Source organism: Vombatus ursinus, unplaced genomic scaffold (genome assembly GCF_900497805.2).
Source record: "Vombatus ursinus unplaced genomic scaffold, bare-nosed wombat genome assembly UNPS02014798.1, whole genome shotgun sequence".
Taxonomy (NCBI): domain Eukaryota; kingdom Metazoa; phylum Chordata; class Mammalia; order Diprotodontia; family Vombatidae; genus Vombatus; species Vombatus ursinus.
The window spans coordinates 51,635,209-51,653,773 of NW_020954576.1; the positions used below are offsets into that span (position 1 = coordinate 51,635,209).

Below are 18,565 nucleotides of genomic sequence, written 5' to 3' on the forward strand. Positions count from 1 at the left end.
CTTTTTCTTTGTGGTGCTGTTGCCCTTCATCTGAACTCCTCGATGCAGCATACATAATTTAGTAAGTTGTACAAATTCACAGGAGATAGATAGATGACAAAGACGGAGACAGAAAGAGACAGAGAGAGATGCACACACAATGGCATATAGACTTCACTACATACAGGGTATATAATTACATTAATATGTTTATGTATATAAATTATATATATGTATTATACCTATGTATACATACACATATGTATAAAGAGATATAACAGCACATAAAAACTAATTGCAGAACAGGACACATATACTCATAAGATTTGGAAAATATGTGTGGCCTGAAAGATATATGGGAAAGAACAAGTATGTTATCCATCACTCCAAAATATAATAATTCATCAATCACTTCTTAACCAAGCATGGGCACTAAGAAATCTATGCATGGCCTAGTAGGATACTTAGTCCCTCTCCCCAAATCCCTGTCCCTGACAGTCTTCTAATTTTAAAGATATTACACAGACCACTATAGAAGGCCTTGCCAAGAAAAACCTATGGGTTATCCTTCCATCTAGCGGCAACTGCCTTTAGTTTTCTGGGTTTTATTTATAGTGAATGTCAACATGTAAAAGATTAGGTTCCTATATGAATATGTGCCCTTGATGACTATTGGAAAAAGATCTCAAATTTAGGGAACCAATAGACAATGTGTATAGATGGTCTAAAACCAACAACTTGGCCCCTTTCGCCGCTTTTCCCACTCTTCCACTGTTACTATAGAAGGGGAAGGGATGGCAAAGAACCAAAAATCATTTTGTATTTTCTTTGTTCTGTGGGTTGCCATGGCCAAACACTGCATCACCTAGAAGCCAGCCTATGCGGACTGGTGAGGAGTCTCTCCACACTAGCTAGATTTTTCCTCAGAACTCCAAGCATGGTAGGACTTGTTAGAATGGGTGCCCTTTTCATGCACTGACACAGGTGCCATGATAGGGCAAAGAAGTAGTGCCCTGGTAACAGCAATATAGACTGGCAGACAGACACAGAAAGACAGAGAGAAAGAGAAAGACAGAAAGAGGGGGAGAGACAAACAGAGGTACAGGGAGAGAGAGAAGGTGGAAGGGGGAGAGAAAGAGAGGAGAGAGGGAAAGAGACAGAAACAGAGAGTAGGGGACAAATCATTATTTGCAAATTTTCAAAATAGAATTTTGTATTAATAACTAAGTGTAAACATTCAAGAATTATACCATTTGCAAAATAAAATAAAATTACATAGCAAGATTTAGAGTACACACAAAAAAAGAATAAGTAGAGTTAAATACCATTCTCATTAATCTATAACTGTTCCTAACCAGTACTCAAACTGATTATCCAGGATTTTACTCAGGATTGAATAGAACAATTCCTTCTATGTGGCCTTGAATATTTATATAAGTAGCATCCTCATCCAAGGACAGCTGTGAGATTTCTGGCTGAGTCGAATAACGTGAGCCGGTGAAAATTGGCTTGACTCACAGCCCCAATCCCCCCCAGGATAAACATGTGCTAAGGCTCAATAAACCCAGTGCCCAGGCATTTCTCCCAGTGCTTGCGTGGCACAAGGTCCTTGTCCCTCATTCATTCCTTGTTAGGTAATTCAGAAAATGTCCTCATTTCACTGGACCTGATTACTGGCCGTTCTCCCCCACATGTTGGGGCAGTTACCTATTAGGGCCACTTTGGCTCTTTGTCCAAAAGTCTATATAAATTTGAGTCCTGAAGGGCTCAGGACTTCTACCAGAAAGAGAATGCACAGCAAAGTCACCCCCACTGTGCGCTGCCCTCAGACTAAGGTCAATGGATCCACATGCTGAGGCTGTTCCCCATTGGCCCTTGTTCCTGTCTTTCCCTTGTGAGTAGTAATAATGTTTTCTTACCTGTAATCCCTGTGCTGGGCTGCTGCTCACTCTCCTGTTACACTGTATGTAATTAACTCTAATACCCTTGAGCAATTTATACTCAACTTTCTAGCTGCCTCAGCTACTTGTAGACTGACACATCATTGTAAAAGGATAATGTTAATTTTACTGTCCAGTCCCTTTAACTTAAGTGTCAGGTGGTTGTTCAGCAGTGTACAATTCATTGTGATCTCATTTGGGTTGTTTTTTGGTTTGGTTTTTTTCTTTTGTTGTGTTTTTTGGCAAAGATACAGGAGTGGTTTGTCAATTCCTTCTCTAAGGCATTTTACAGATGAGGAAAGTGAAGCAAACAGGGTGAAGTGACTTGTCCAGGGTCAAACAGCTAGCAGTGTACGAGGCCAGATTTGAACGCATGAACATGAGTCTTCCTGACTTCAGGCCCGGCACTGTATCCACTGCACCACCTAGCTGCCTAAGTGGGAGAACCTGGATTCAAATACCAATTCTGGTACTACCAATATGATCTAGGAGTGGTCACATAACTTCTTTTTTAAAAAATTATAAACATATTTTGTTTTTACATCACTTAAATTCTTCCCAGTATTCCCCCTCCTCTCAGAGAGATATCCCATGTAACAAATAATATTTTTTTTCAAGTAACAAGCATTTGTTCTTATTCATCTCTCCTTCTTATTGTCTGCACGCTCTTTGGGAAAATTTACAACAAAAAAAAAACCTCTCAATACATATCTACATGGAACAGAAAATTAAATTGCCTTATTAACCATGTCTAAAAAAATATTTTTCTTTCTGCATCTTAAGTTCATCATTAACCCATCAGAATATGAATGGCATGTTTCATTTTTATTATTTTGGACTTGTGGTTTATCACTGCATTGCTTAGATTTCTAAAGTCTTTCAAAGTTGTTTTTCTTTTTCTTTTTTTTGTTTTATTTATTTTTGTTACATTTTAAGTTCCAAACTATCTCCCTCTCTCATCAACTCACACTAGAGAATGTCACCATTTGACACAGATATAGATATAGATATATGTAAAACCATACTATGCATACTTCTGTTTATCAGTTCTTCTCTGGAGGTGGATAGCATCTTCCTTTATAGGTCCTTTGTAGTTGATCTGAGTATTTATAACACTCAGAATAACTTAGTCATTCAGTTATTCTTTGAACAATATTGCTGTCACTGTATACAATGTTCTCTTGGTTCTGCTCATTTCACTCTTCATTATTTCATGCAAGTCTTTCCATGTTTTTCTAAAATCAACCAGCTCACCATTTCTTTCAGCCCAGTAATATTTCATCACAATCATATACCACAACTTATTTAGCCATTCCTCAGTTGATGGGAATCCCCTCAATTTCCAGTTCTTTGTCACTACAAAGAGAGCTGCTATAAATATTTTAGAAGATACAGGTTCTTTTGCTTTTTCCCTGATCACCTTGAAACAAACTAATAGTGGTATTGCTGGATCAAAAAGTACACAAAGTTTTATAACTCTTTGGGCATAATTTCAGATAGCTCTCTAAAATGGTTAAATCAGTTCACAGTTCCACCAATAGTGTAGTAGTACCCCAATTTTTCCATGTCCCCATCAACATGTCATTTTCACTTTCTGTCATCTTAGTCAATCTGATAGATGCAAGATATCTTAAAGTTATTTCAATTAGCATTTCTCTAATCAATAATGATTTAGAGCATTTTTCATGTGACTATATATAGCTTTAATTTCTTCATTGAAAAACTGCCTATTCATATCCTTTGACCATTTACCAATTGGGAAATGATTCATATTTTTATAAACTTGACAAAGTTCTCTAATATTTGAGTTATGAGACTTTTATAAGAGAAACTATCTATAAAATTTTTTCCCAATTTTCTGCTTTCCTTCTAATCTTAGCTACATTGGTTTTATTTGTACAAACCCTTTTTAATTTAATGTAATCAAAATGATCCATTTTACATCTCACAATGCTCTCTGTCTCTTCTTTATTACTAAATTCTTCTCCTATCTGTAAGTCTGATAGGTAATATGTTCCATGTTCCTCTAATTTACTTTAAGCTCCCTTTTTATCTAGATGTATCCATTTTGACCTTATCTTGGTAAATGGTGTAAGATATTGGTCTACACCCAATTTCTGCCATACTGCTTTCTAGTTTTCCCAACAACTTTTTTTTTGGGGGGGGAGGCTAGGCAATGGGGTTGACTTGCTTAGGGTCACACAGCTGGTAAGTGTTATGTGTCTGAGGCCAGATTTGAACTCAGGTCCTCCTGACTCCAAGGTCAGTACTCTATCCACTGGGCCACGTAGCTGCCTCAACAATTTTTTACCAAATAATGAACTCTTATCCCACAAATTTAAATCTTGACATTTGTCCAACACAAGATTACTATAATCATTTACTCTGTGTATTGTATGTCTACTCTGTTCCACTGATCCCCTTCTCTATTTCCTAGCCAGTACTAGATAGTTTTGATAATACTGTCAAACAAATAGTTTTGATAGCCTTATAATACAGTTTAAGATCTGGTACTGCTAAGCCTCCTTTCTTTACATTTTTAAAAATTAATTCCTTTTATATTCTTGACTTTTTGTTTTCCCAAATGAATTTTGCTATTATTTTTTCTAGTTTGATAAAATATTTTATATTATTTAATTGGGATGGCATCGAATAAGTAGATTATGTAAAATGGTTATTTTTACTATAATGGCTCTGCCCACCCATGAACAATTTTTCTCCAATTCTTTAAATCTGACTTTATTTGTATAAAAAAGTGTTTTATGATTATGTTCATGTAATATCTGGGTTTGTCTTGGCAGATGTACTCCTAGGTATTTTATGTTGTCTATGTTTACTTTAAATAGGGTATCTCTTACTATCTTTTTTTGCAAAGTTTTGTTTGTGATCAAAGTGGTTTTTCTCTATGTCATTATCATTGTATAAATTGTTGTATTTCTGTTCACTTGGTTCTGTGTCAGTTCACAGAATTTCCCTTGAAATTGTCAATTTCATCATTATTTATGGCACAATAATATTCCATTACATTCATATATCACAATTTGTGTAATTCCCCAATAGATAGACACTCTAATTTTTTGGCTTCTATTAAAAAGCTGCTATAAATATGTACATTTTATCCTTTTCCTTTTTCTTTAATTTTCAAGCCTAGTGGTGGGTCAAGGGGCATGTATAGTTTCATAACTTTCTGGACACAGTTCCAAATTGCTTCCCAGAGTAGCCAAAACAATTCATAGCTCCACCAGCAGGGTACTATTGTATTTGTTTTCCCAGTATTTGTCATTGTTATCTTTGTCAGACTGATAGGGGTGAGGTAAAACCTCAAAATTGCTTTAACTTGCATTTCTCTAATTATTAGTGATTTAAAGCATTTTTATGTGATTACTGAGAGCTTAGATTTCTTCTTTTGAAAACCTCTTGTTATATCCTTTGACCATTGATCGATTGGGAAATGACTTTAGTCTTAAAATTTTGAATCAGTTCCTAGAAAATGAGACCTGTACCAGAGAAACGTGTTGCAAAGATTTTTTCCCAGTTACCTTTTTCTCTCCTAATTTTTATATTAGATTTCTCTGTGCAATAATGTTTTATTTTAATTTGATCGAAATTGTCCAATTTATCTTAACCTATTACTTATTTAGTCATGAACTCTTCCCCTAATTGTAGATCTAAAAAATAATTTCTCTTCCAATTGTTTTTATAACATGACCTTTTATATGTAGGTCAAGTATCCACTGTAGCTTATCATGTTGTAGATTGTAAGGTGTGGGTCAAAACATTAGGTTTTTACCAGATTGTTGTCCATTTTTCCCAGCAATTTTTGTCAGATAGAGACTATCTCCCCCAGTAACTAGAGTTTTTGGCTTTATCAAAACACTATTCTACTGTGTTTATTTGCTTCTGTATATCATGCACCCAATCTATTCTCTTCTCTTCTCCTCCTTCTTCTCCTCTCTGTCTCTGTCTCTGTCTCTGTCTGTCTCTGTCTCTCTGTCTGTCTCTGTCTCTCTGTCTCTCTCTCTCTCTTTCTCTCCTGTTGGGGATGGGATCTACCTGGAAAATCTCTAACTATTGGGGGTCACTACGGGTAAAGGCAAAGGCCTTCTCTGGATCATCTGTCCTTAACTGTACCCTGGACTTGCTTTGCCACTGAGTAAACATTTGCTGAGTCTAGTGGGAAAGCTATAGTCACAAGTAAACAAAGAAGGTTTAGATTAGACAATTAACCTTCACCCTGAAGCAATGCTCCCCAGGCGTCTTATCTTGTGAGAACTTTGTATCTTTAGCTCTTGCTCTTTAGGTATTGTAAATCATCATTTCACTTTTATGTATAAAAGTTTAAGCCTTACTAGAAATAAACAGTCCTGTGGCTGATCACCCTTGACTCGCCTAGCCCGGCCTTTTATTTTATTTCTCTTTAATTTTTCTTAACCGCTCGTCCGCCAGCTGCTGGCCCTCCCCCACCCCCCGCCCCAAATCTTTGTAATGATTACATTTAAGCAAAATTTGAAAAGTTTTGGGGAAAGAATGATATATTCACCAAAGGAGTTGATATAGAATTGCTATCTAGTTTAAATTCTTATGCTTTCACTCCCCAACTATGTTTCACAGACTATCAACGTTCTGGTCAGGTAGAACAGGCATACTTTGTTTTATTGTGTTTCACTTTATTTTGCTTCACAGACATTACAATTTGGGTTTTTGTTGTTGTTGTTGTTGTTGTTGTTGTTGTTTTAACAAACTGAAGGTTAGTGGCCATGCTGGGTCAAGCAAGTCTATTGGCACCGTTTTTCTACTAGCATGTGCTCACATTGTGTCTCTGTGTCACATTTTTACAATATTTCAAACTTTTCCATTATTATTATAACTGTTATGGTGATCCTCGATCAATGATCTTTGATGTTACTATTGTAATTGTTTTGGGGGTACCACAAACAGTACCCACATAAGATGGCACATTTAATCAATAAACGGGTGCATTCTGACTGCTCCACCAACCACCATTTCCTCAACTTTCCTCAGGTCTCCCTATTCCCTGAAACAAAACAATATTGATGAATATTACATAAACAGTTAATAAAGCAGTGGCAAGGGTTGAGAGGATTAACTCCAATTTTGAAAGAAATTCTACTGTGAGTAAGATGCTATCAACCAGCATTACATGCACAGAGAAATCGTTCATCAAAGTAAGAATCAATTAATATGGCAAACATCAATGTTGTCTTATTTTAAGAAATTGCCACAGCCACCCCAACTTTTAGCAACCACCACCCTGATCAATCAGCAGCCATCAACATCAAGGTAAGAACCTCCACCAGGAAAAAGAGTATGACTCACTGAAGGCTCCCATGACAGCATTGTTTTTAGCAATAATGTATTTTAATTAGTATGTACATTGTTTCTTTGGACATAATACTATTGCATACTTGACAGACTACAGTATAGCATAAATATAACTTTTATATGCACTGGGAAACCAAAAAATTCATGTGACTCACTTTGTTACAATATTCACTTTCTTGTGGGGCTCTAGAACCAAAGCCACAGTATCTCTGAGATAGATATGTCTGTACTGAGGGAATACTGTTTTTATTCCTACCAAGTAGCCATCTAGCATTCACTTAGAGATCTCTAGTGCAAGGAAACTCATGACCACCTGAGACAGTCTACTCCTCTTTTGGATAGATCTAATTGTCAGCAAGTTTCTCTTGACATGAGTCAAAATCTGCCTCTCTACAACTTCTACCTATTGCCCTTTATTCTGATTTCTGGGGTAAAGTAGTACATGTCTAATTCTTCTTCCACTTGGCTAACTTTCAAACACTTAAAGACAGCAATCATGCCCCTCTCTAATGTATAAAAGTCTTCTCTTCACTAGACTACTTATCTTTTCCACGGTATTCCCTCCTGGTCAGCCTCCTTTAAGATTCAAACTCTTCATAGGCAAAGGACCCTGTTTTCCTCTTGCATATGCTGATATGTCTAGTGTAGTGCCAGGAACATAAAATCCGTAAAAAAAGATAATTAATGTCCAGCTCACATTCCTCCCCCCCCCCATTGTACTTGGGGGAGCTCACAGGGAATGTTGTTCACAGCCAAAGTTAAAGTCAAGGATTAGAGGAAGGAAAACCAATGTTTATATCTTTGGGAGCTCATGTATTACAAATACTTGCTATGAGAAAGAGGTCAATAAGAAGGCAAAATATTCCAGACTGCTATTACTCTTGGGTTAAACAGCACCGAGTTTCTGAGATTCCAGGGCTCTGACTCCAATAGGAGAAGAATGTCACAGAATGTCTTCATATGACCTGTAGGGAAAGCAGAGGTAAGTATTCTTCTGAGTCAAGGTAAAAGCATTCCTGCTGGCCCTAAGCAGGAATGTATATTGGGAGAAAAGGTGAAGGAGGAAAGAGATTGAGAGAAAAAGAGAAGAGTAGAAAGACAAGTGGAGGTAATGAGATGAGTGGAAACAGACGGACTCACCTATGTCGATTCTTCCACCAGATGAATCCAAATACAGACAAAACCAGCACCACAAAAATCACAGCTAAGATCAGAGCCAAGGGCCAGGTAGAGCTTTTGGCTGGACATGGGAGATATTAGCACATAAGGACCCTAAACTGGGATCTTTCCTCTATCCCATCCTTCCTGAGCCTGGGATTCCCTATCCCCTTCCATCCTAAGTCAGTGACCTCCACCCCCTTCCCTATTGGGTCCAAGGTCCCTTCCTTTTGGTCACTCCTAGGTCCAAGGTTCCATGTTTTCCTCCCTCCTGAGTCTAGGATTCTCTATCTTCTTCTCTTCCCAGTCTTGTGACCATCCCCTTTACCCCCTTCTTCTATACTCTAGCACCACTTTCTTCCCATTCCCCATTTCTCACCCCAGTATAGGATGAGGTCCTGGCCACCGAGACTACTGTGTTCTACCCTGCAAGCCAGATTGGCTGTTTTTCCAGCTTCCACATTGAGAATAACTTGAAGATACCATGTCCCATCTGAATTTGGCAGGAGGTCACCGGTCTGTGTTCCTGGTTGCTCTTGTCCATTCTTTATCCAAGTCACCCTCACAGACTTTGGGTAGAATCCTGAGACATGACAAACTAGCTTCAGCTGCCCTGGAACAGGGGTGGGACTACTTGACAACCAGGCTTCTGGCCCAACTACAGGACAGGGAGAAGAGAGATTCATGTAAGGATTCATAAAATCACAGGATGATATCATTTAGAGCTAGACCTTTGAGATCATCGGGTCTAGTCTCATAATTTTCATAGATTCAGAAACTAAGGTTCAGAGAGCCAATGGGGTTCATCAAGGTCACATAGGGATTAAAGAGCAGATAAATATGATGTGAACCTAGACTCCTTAAATTTCAAGCTCTTTCCACCATGCCAAGATGAAAAATCCCACAACAGTACTCTTCTCCAAACTTCTATCTTCACTGGCCCAGCTCACACTTATCCCCCACCAACTATCCTTATGTTGACTCTTCCTCTAAAAAATTATGAGTATGTGGGAAAACTGGAAAGTGGGATGGCAGAAACTGAGTTTATATCATCTTATGCCACACATACCCACAATAAACTCCAAATGGATGTGACTTGAATATTTTTAAAAGATATTTTAATATATTTTATTTTTTACATTACCTACATTTCTCCTTATATCCCTCCCTCTATACCTTCCCAAGAGCCATTCCTTGTAATATATTTTCAAAAGAGGACTAAGAGAAAAAATGCTGTAATACTAATCAACATTTTTTAAATGGCATATACAATGGAACTGTACCTCTGCAATAAAGCATGAGAAAGGTGTTTTCTCAAACCTCTTCTTTGGGGTCCAACTTGTTCTTGGATTTTACAACATTCAGTTTGATTATTTTTAATTGCTTTTTTTTATTTACACTGTTTTCATCATTATGTTGTCTTCCTAGTTCTGCTTACTTTACTCTGCATCAGCTCATATGAATTTGTCCATGCTTCTCTACAGATGCATCATGTTTGTTGTTTCTTACAGTCCAGCAATTTCTAATGGGCAGCTACTTTGTTTCCAGTTCTTCGCTACTCCCAAAAAAATATTGTTATAAAATATTTTATATACATGGAAACATTCTTTGTGTTAATGACCTCCTTAAAATAAATGCTTAGCAGTGTCAAAGGGTCACTTTAATTGTATAATTCCAAATTGCTTTACAGAATGGTAGGACCAGTTTGCAGCTCCATAAACAATGTGTTAGTATCTTTCCACAACCCCTCCATCATTGATTCTTTTCATCTTTTGTCATTTTTTTTGTCATCTCAGTTTACTAGGTATAAGGTGAAACCTCAAGATTCTTTTCATTTGTGTTTATTTTATTACTAATGATTTGGGAAAATGTTAAATACGGTTGTTAATAGTTTTCAATTCTTCTTTTGAAAACTGTTCAAAGGATACTTTGACCATTTTCGTCTTGGGGAATTGCATTTGCTCTTACACATTTCTGTTAGTGGTCTATATATTTTGCATATCAAATTCTTATCAGAAGTATACAACACACAGGCAAAAATTTTCCTCAATCAACTTATTCCTCTTTTATCCTATATGCATTAAATTTTATTTGTGCAAAAGCTTTTCAATTTCAAGTAACCAAATTCATCTATTTTATCATTTAAAATTGCCAATATCCCTTGCTTAGTTACATGAAGTATCCTCTATTCACAGAAATGAAATGTATATGATCTTTATTTATTATAGAATAAAATATAAAGATAAGCTTTAAATCTAATTTATTCCAGACTATTCTCCAGTTTTCCCAGAAATTCTTTTCAAAGACAGAGAACTTTTCTATGTACTTTATATTTTTGGAGGAGTACTAAACGCTGAATTTTTGAGTTCAATAATTTCTGATTCTTCCTCGTCTAGTTGGGCTCTAATAATTTATTTTTTAAATGTTTTTAACTAGTACTAAGTGGTTTTGACAACTGCCATTTTGCGATAGCTGGAGGTCTAAAATCACTATTTCTTCTTTATTCCTGATCTTTTTCATTATTTTCCTTGATATTCTAGATATTTTTTGTGCTCCACGCAAATTGTGCTATTATTTTTGTCTAGTTATCTGTAAAATAAGTATCCCTTTGATAGTTTTATTGGTATAGCAATAAATCTATAAATTAACTTTGATAATAATGTCATGTTTATTAATTTGGTATGGCCCAGCCATGAGCACTGAATATCTTGTCAGATATATATGCATTCCTTTGCATTTTGTAACTGAATCAATACATGTATTAGATGTGCTTTTATAGACTGATTTATAAATATTTTATGTGTTTTGTAGTTATTTTGAATGATACTTCCCTATCTATTACTGCTTCTTTTATTTTGTTATAATATAGAAATCCTACTGATTTTGTAAGTTTATTTTATAGCCTTCAACTTTGCTGAAGGTATTAATTGTTTCAATTAGTTCCTTTCGTAAATTCTTAGATTTCCTAAGTAAATCATTATTTCATCAGCAAAAAGCAATAGCTTTGTCTCTTCACTGCCTATCTTTATGTATTTATATGTTTATCTTGTCTTATTGCTATTCCTAGTACTTCCAAAACTATTTAAAATAACAGCAGGTAAGGGAAGCAACATTTTCCTCTTCTGTGCTTATTTTGGAGTTATTTGTTGGGTTTTATAATTTATTAAATGTATATTCAGTTCTTAATCTTTTCTTTTTCAATTGTATAAATACATGTTTTAAGGATATAATTTTTCCCTCATATAACAGCTTTAGCCATATCCCAAACATTCCAGTATATTTTATCTTATCTTTCATATTTCTATTTTTTTTCACAAAAACATTAAATTTTTTCTATTATTTTTTCTTTGACCCACTAGTTATCTTGGATTTCATTTTTAGGTTTCCTTTTAGGTCTGTGTTTTCTGTTTGCACTCCCTGAATTTATTGTGATTTTCATCATATTATAGCCTGTAATGGATGCATTCAACATTTATGTCTTTTGAGAGTTATTTGAAATTTCTTTGTGCCTTAATGTATGTCTATTTTTTCTATCAAAGGTCATATCATAACAAAAGTTAGGGTAGAATCACACCAAATACCTTTCACAGCAATGGGTGGGAGACAAATTCTTAACCAAATGAGGGATGGAGGCAATAACAAAAGACAAAATAGATTATTTGGAATATGTGAAATTAAGACCTTTTGAACAAAATTATTAAGATATGAAGGGAAGCACTTAATTGGGAAAAAGTATTTATGTGAAATATCTCCAAAATGAGACATATCCAAGGTATAAAAGGCAACTAACAGAAATATATAGGACAGCTAAAAAAAAATTAGCTATTTTTACCTAATAGATAAATGGTCAAAGGATATGAACAAACAGTTCTCAAAAGAATAATTGCAAACTATTAATAACAATATGGGAAAATGTTTCAAATCACTAGTAACAACAAATTCACATCAAAACAACTTAGATCTCACATTACACTGAGCAAATTGGCAAAGTTGTTGACAAAAGATGAAAATAGTCAATGTTGAAAGGGATTGTAAAAGGAGAGGCACACTAATGCACCTTTGGTGCAGCTATGAATTGGTCCAACCATTCTGGAAAGCAATTTGGAACAATAAACCAACATTCTTAAGAGCCTACTACATAGCAGCCATTGAACTGGGCACTTGGGGATCCAAAGATAAAGAAGAAAGAAACAGTCCCAGCTCTCAAGAAGTTTACATATTATAGTAGGAGAAAACGTGTGTGTATGTATGTGTGTGTGTGTGTAGATATATATAGATATAGATATATATATCTATATATATATATATTAATCAGTTACTCAACAGACATTTATTAAGCACCTACTACATGTCAGGCACTGTGCTAAGTGCTGGGAATACAAAAAGAGGCAAAAGATGATCCCTGACCTCAAGAAGCTCACAATCTAATGGGGAAGACAACAAACAAACAAACAAATACATACAAACAAGCTATATACAGAATAAATAGGAAGTCATTAACAGAAGGAAGACATTAGAATTGAGAGGGGTTGGGAAAGGTTTCCTATAGAAGGTGCTGTTTTAGGTGGAACTTGAAGGAAGGCAAGAGATGGAGATGAAAATGCAGAGCATTCCAGTCATGGGGGATAGACAGGGGAAATGCCCAGAGCCACAAGATGAGTGTCTTGGTGGAATAGCAAGGGAGCTAATGTTTGGATGGAAAAGTACATCGCATGGAGTAAGATGTAAAAAGACTGGAAAGGTAGGAGGGGACTAGGATATGATGGACTTTGAACACCACTATATATGGTATATATGCATGTATACATAGAATAAAATAAAATTAATTTTTGGGCCAAACCTGTGATTTCATTAGCAAAGAGAATTCATCTACTAAAGTAGTAAGAAAATTCATCTATTTAAATTAAAACTGAAATCTGCTCTTGTTGAGCATTGCCTGAGTCCCTGAGACTTTAAATAACTTGCCCATTGTTACGCAATTATCTATTACTTTTCAGAGGTAACACTTGAACCTAGAGCTTAACTCCAAGGATGGTTCACTGTCCACTACACTGTGCTGCCCCACAGACGTTAAGCAGTTAAAGAGAATCACCTGTAGAAGGTGCTGCTTAAGCTGGGTCCTGAAAGAAATGAGGGATTCTATGAAGTAGAAGTGAAGATTGAGTCCATTCCAGGTCACAGAAAGAAGCAGCGTAAAACCTCAGAGATAGTCAATGGCACATCATGTGGGGAAAGAGAGAAGGCCAGTTTAGCTAGACCATAAAGTATAGGAAGGGTAGTAACATATAAGACAAGAAAATTAAGTTGAGGACAGATTGTGAAGGGCTTTAAAAGCCTAATAGAAGAGTTTATATTTTATCCTAGAGACAACAGGGAACCATTGGATTAGAAAAGTGACAAGGTCAGACTTGGGCATAAGGAAAATCACTTTGGCAGCTTTGTGGAGGATGGACTGCAGCAGTGTGAAACTTGAGACCAATTAGGTGAACATTGAAACAACCCAGGCAGGAAAGACCAGGGCCTGAAATATGATAGCTAGCATTTATACAAATGTTTTAAAATCTACAAAGCAGTTTTCACATATCTCATTTTATCCTCACAACCCTGGGACAAAAGTGCTATTATTGTTATTCTTATTTTATAAATGAAGAAAATAAGGCAGACAGAGATTAAATGACTTGCCCAGGGTCACACAGGCACTAAATGTCTGAGGCAGGGTTTGGCCTGCCTCCAAACCTGACTCCAGATCCAGCTCTGTATCCCCTGAAATAAGGTGGTAGTTTGTGTAAGTAGAGATAAGGGGTCAGATGAGAGGGATAATGGCAAAATTTGGCAACTGATACAGGTATATATAGATATAGGGAGGTGAGGGAAAGAGATAAATTGAACATAATTCCAATGTAACAAACTTGGGAAACTAGAAGAATGATGGTAAGTACCTTCAACAGAAATAAGGAAATTTGGTACCACCATAGTTTGATGAGTTCTGGTTTAGACACTGAATTAGAGATACTTCTGGGACAGATTTCCTATTTGAAATGTCCCATAGGAAAATACTTGGTGATGCAGAATGTGAATTCAGGAGAGAGATTAGAGCTAGATATACAACTCTGGAAGTCATCAACCTAAAGATGACAATTGAACCTATGGAAGTTGATGAGGTCAACAAGAAAATATAGAAAGAAAAGACAAAGAAGACAAAGCCTTGGGGATACATTTATGATTAGGGAGTGTGATATGGATGATTAGCACACAAAGGAGGAGAAGTGTTTGAACAGGTAAGAAGAGAACCAGAAGAGAACAGTGTCATAAAAAAAAAAAACACAAAAGAAAAAATATCCAGGAGCAAAGGGTGGTCAACAGTGTCAAATGTAACAAAGATGATGAAATCTAGCCACTGCCCCCACCCCCAATATCCCAACTTCCTCACATGCCTCACTGCCTCACTTGAACAGCAGGCATGTCCATGAACTCATGCCTCCCTAGAACAGCAGATGTTTCAACCACATCCATCTAGTTTTAGACAGGGCCACAATAGATAGCCAGTCATCTTGCCCCAGACAGGATCACAATAGCCAGCCAATCAGAAAACAGCATCAAGAGGACATAAAGCAGGATGTTTGCCCACTAAATCACAGCCCAAGTGGACACCTGCACAGTAATAGCAAAGAACTGTCCTAAAGTGAGCTTATGATGTAGAAAGCTTATTATAATATCATTATCATACATTAATATCTCCCTGAGTGGGCTCTTCTATATGCATTCTGTATAACTGAATGCACAGCTCCACCAAGGCTAGGACCCCTCCCACATCAATAAACCCCTCCTATATATTCATATATTCTGTAATGATGTAATTGAACTTTTGCTCTATAAAACATCCCAGTCTTGCTCTGCTAAGCTGCTGATTCCTTCTTGGAGCCTGGCCCAATTTCTGAGAGGCGTAACTCTCAATAAATACCTTTACTTGAGTTGAGATGGTCTGAGTCTGTGAATTCTTTTGAGATGACTCTGCAACAGATCTTGAACCTCAACAAACAATTAAAACTAAATGCTGAGGAATAAAAATGACCGTGTTTCAATCAAGGTAGAGCAATGAGAAGGTACCTCCCCAACTTCTCTATAGAGATTATTTACAGATTACTCTCTGGAAAAGGAAGAAAGAGGGACTATATGAGAAAATTTAGGTAATTAAAAAAACAAAAATATATCAGTAAATTTTTAAATAATTTAAAAAACAATCCTGGCCAAAAAAAAAAAATTGTGGAGATTTGAGGATAGGGCAGGAATAGGAAGGGGATTGAATCCCAGAGTCTTGATGATTGTGTTCTTGAAGTTTGGGAGGAGGAAACTGGTTCTTAGGACTGACCTTGTCGTTCAATGTGTGTCTTTCCTGTGTCTAGAAGGCCATCAAGTAACTGGGGAAGGGTGTGATTGAGTAAGCTCTGTAACATGATCCGGGTACCCTGGTCCTGGTTAAGAATGCTGGAGATATTCTGGGATATACTTTCAGCCCCTGGAGCAGGCTTCCATGAATCTCCTTGGAAGCTCATGAAGTCTGTTCCCTGAAACGCCACCTCGAAGAAGCTCACAGGGGATTTTTGGGAGTAGCTTGCTCTCATCTGGATCACAAAGGGGTCTAAGGATGAGAAGGTAAAGGAAGGGAAGAAAAAGGAAAAAAGTTTAGTTAGGGAGAGAAGTAAGGGGTTAGATGTGGGGCAGGGAGGGGGTGATGGTTATGAGTGTGGGAAATAATTATAATCTCCAATCTGTGCTCACAGGATTTCACATTCAAGCCCCTCAGATGAGGAAGGCTCAGAAAGGGTAAACTACTTGCTTAATGTAATAGGAGTATTCATGAGATCACAGATTTAAAGTTAGAAAAAACCTCAGATACTAACTTGTAAAACCCTCTCATTCTACAGATGAAGAAAATGAGGACCAGAGAGGTAAAATCATCTGCCCACAACCATACATACAGTAACCACCTGAGGTAGGATTTGAACCTAGTTTACAATTTCTTTATCATACCCTTCTTAAGAGGACCTACAGAAAGCAAGTCTGAGTTGAGAGGTAGTGAGGTCATCTTTCCACTACCTTCTGCAAGTAAGACTGGAAATGAGGACAAAACAGGATATGGACAATGACAGGATCAGCCACAGGGAAAGTAAAGATCAGGTGAGAGATTATCTGGGCTTCCTCCAAGGTCAAGATCAAAATGAGCAATGGAGGAACCTGGGAGTTTTTAAGGGTCAGGGCAGAGAATCTGTGGAGTGGTAATAAGGATTCAGTGATTAAATAAAGATCGTATTTGGAGGAGGAAAGGGACTCAGGGTACAAGGAGAAGAATTCAACTAGGAAGAAATTAGAGGCTTAAGGGCCCACAATGCCTATGCTAATCTCTTCCTCCCCCCTCCCCCCAACAAACTCCTGAGATGAAAATCATGAGCTGTGAGCATCCCACATCCCCAAGACTCACATTTCCCCCCGAAGACCTTAACAAAGTCTTGCACATCTCGTGTAAAACTGATCAGGAAAATCTCTATGATTCTCCGCAGCCATTCCCAGCGCTCCGTATTGAAATGACCCCGGGCCCAGGGCCACAGGAAAAGTATGTTGCTAGTCTGCGCGTCCCACTTGTGGGTCTCCAGATCCCCGAGCCAGCCTGAGCCCAGGTTCTGAACCCAGCTGTGATTGTGAAAAGAGGAGATAAGATGGCATTGGAAGGGGAGGAGCTCCTGGAAAGCTGTGGGGAAAGAGGGTGAGAGAAAGGTGGTAAGTGGAGGAGGAAAAGGTAAAAGTGGAAAGAAATGGAAAAAAGGAAACAATCGCAGTGACTACCTGTCTCCCTCCCCGCTTCCCCTACAAAGGGGAAACTGAGTCTGGGAAACAGTCGTCTGCCCTTAAGTTTCCCAGAGGTATGGAAAGGTCCGGGGAGGAGGGTCCCTGGTCAGAAGAAGGAATTATCAACGCACCGCACATCTCTTCCCCACTCTGCCCAGTCTCCAATCATCAGGTCCCCTCTCTGTCCTGCATGTCCCTCTCATTGCCCTCCCCCCCATCAGTTCCTTCTTACCCGTCCCTCCTTCCCATCCCTCAGAGAGCCCCGGGAGCAGCAGCAGAAAGGTTAGACACTGCGGCAGCATCGAGGCCCCGGCAAGTGCTCCGCAGCTCTTCCCTGCTGGGAGCTTCAGTTCACCGCAAACCCCGCCCTACCTTGGGCCTGACTTCCTTCTCCTAAGTCAACCTCCTACGAATAGTTCAGCGGATAGGGTTTCTGGGTTTGTTTTTTGTCCTGGGGGAAGTTGGGAGGGGGGGAGGGGTAGAGGAGGGAGCGGAGAGAGCAGAAGTAAGCTTCTTTTTCTTTCTCTTTTTCTAGAAATAATGAAATGTCAAGAAAAAAAAAGACATCAATAAAACATATTTAAGAAAATAAAATAAAAACTAAGCCAGCTGTCTCACTTCCAGCTACATGTCCCAAGTCTCTGGAATGGGAGGTCGTCCCTGTCTCCAGACTGTGCTCTGTCCTGTATTTGCTTCCCTTCAAATCTGTCTCCCCCTCCTCCCCCGCCCCTTCTTTCCCTGTTCTACCCACCCCACACCCCTGTCATTTTCTGCCTCGTCATTAGGATTGATTTCTCTTAGTAACTCACTTTAACAATCATTTATTAAGAACATGGTGATACAACATGACTAATGTGGAAATATGTTTACATGGCTGCACATGTATAACCTATATCAGATTGCTTGCCGACTTGGGGAGAGGGGCTGGGGGGGGGAGAAAAAAACTTTGAAATTTTATAATTTTATAAAAAATGAATGTTGTAAATACATGCAGTTGGGGAAAAATAAAAAAAACTATTTACAAAAGAAAGAAAGGAAGGAAGGAAGAAAGAAAGGAAGAAAGGAAGAAAGGAAGGAAGAGTGATGTAGTGAAAAGAGCCCCAGGTTTGTTGTGGGCAGACCTAGGTTCAAGTATTTTAACTTTGCTCTTCACTGTATGACTGTTGGGCAAGTACATTCAATGGCCCTGGAACTGTTTCCTTAGCTGTAAAATAAGTATGTTAAACTAGTTGATTTCTTAGTTCCCTTCCTAAGAAGGAACTTTGAATTCACTAGCTATATGACCTTGAAAATGAGCTTTA

At 37.7% G+C, this 18,565-nt stretch overlaps 1 protein-coding gene across 1 annotated transcript; it reads right to left on the reverse strand.

The window, feature by feature from the left end:
* Positions 1-6,558: 6,558 nt before the first annotated feature.
* LOC114050045 (antigen-presenting glycoprotein CD1d-like) lies at positions 6,559-17,626 on the reverse strand. Its single transcript, XM_027871580.1, has 6 exons — positions 17,497-17,626; positions 16,900-17,166; positions 15,790-16,059; positions 8,800-9,078; positions 8,403-8,502; positions 6,559-8,227 (listed from the first exon to the last, which is right to left on the reverse strand). The coding sequence occupies exons 1-6, from the start codon at positions 17,564-17,566 to the stop codon at positions 8,206-8,208; spliced, it is 1,008 nt and encodes a 335-aa protein (XP_027727381.1). The 5' UTR covers positions 17,567-17,626; the 3' UTR covers positions 6,559-8,205.
* Between the last annotated feature and the right edge of the window lie 939 nt (positions 17,627-18,565).

Bases quoted from the DNA above. Each gene is read 5' to 3' on its own strand.
- LOC114050045 (XM_027871580.1), bottom strand. From the start codon at position 17,566: ATGCTGCCGCAGTGTCTAACCTTTCTGCTGCTGCTCCCGGGGCTCTCT. The intron at 16,060-16,899 runs GTGAGTCTTGGG...TCTCATCCTTAG, and splicing joins TAAGGTCTTCGGGGGGAAAT to ACCCCTTTGTGATCCAGATG. The intron at 8,503-8,799 runs GTGAGAAATGGG...TCCCATGTCCAG, and splicing joins GGACCTCATCCTATACTGGG to CCAAAAGCTCTACCTGGCCC.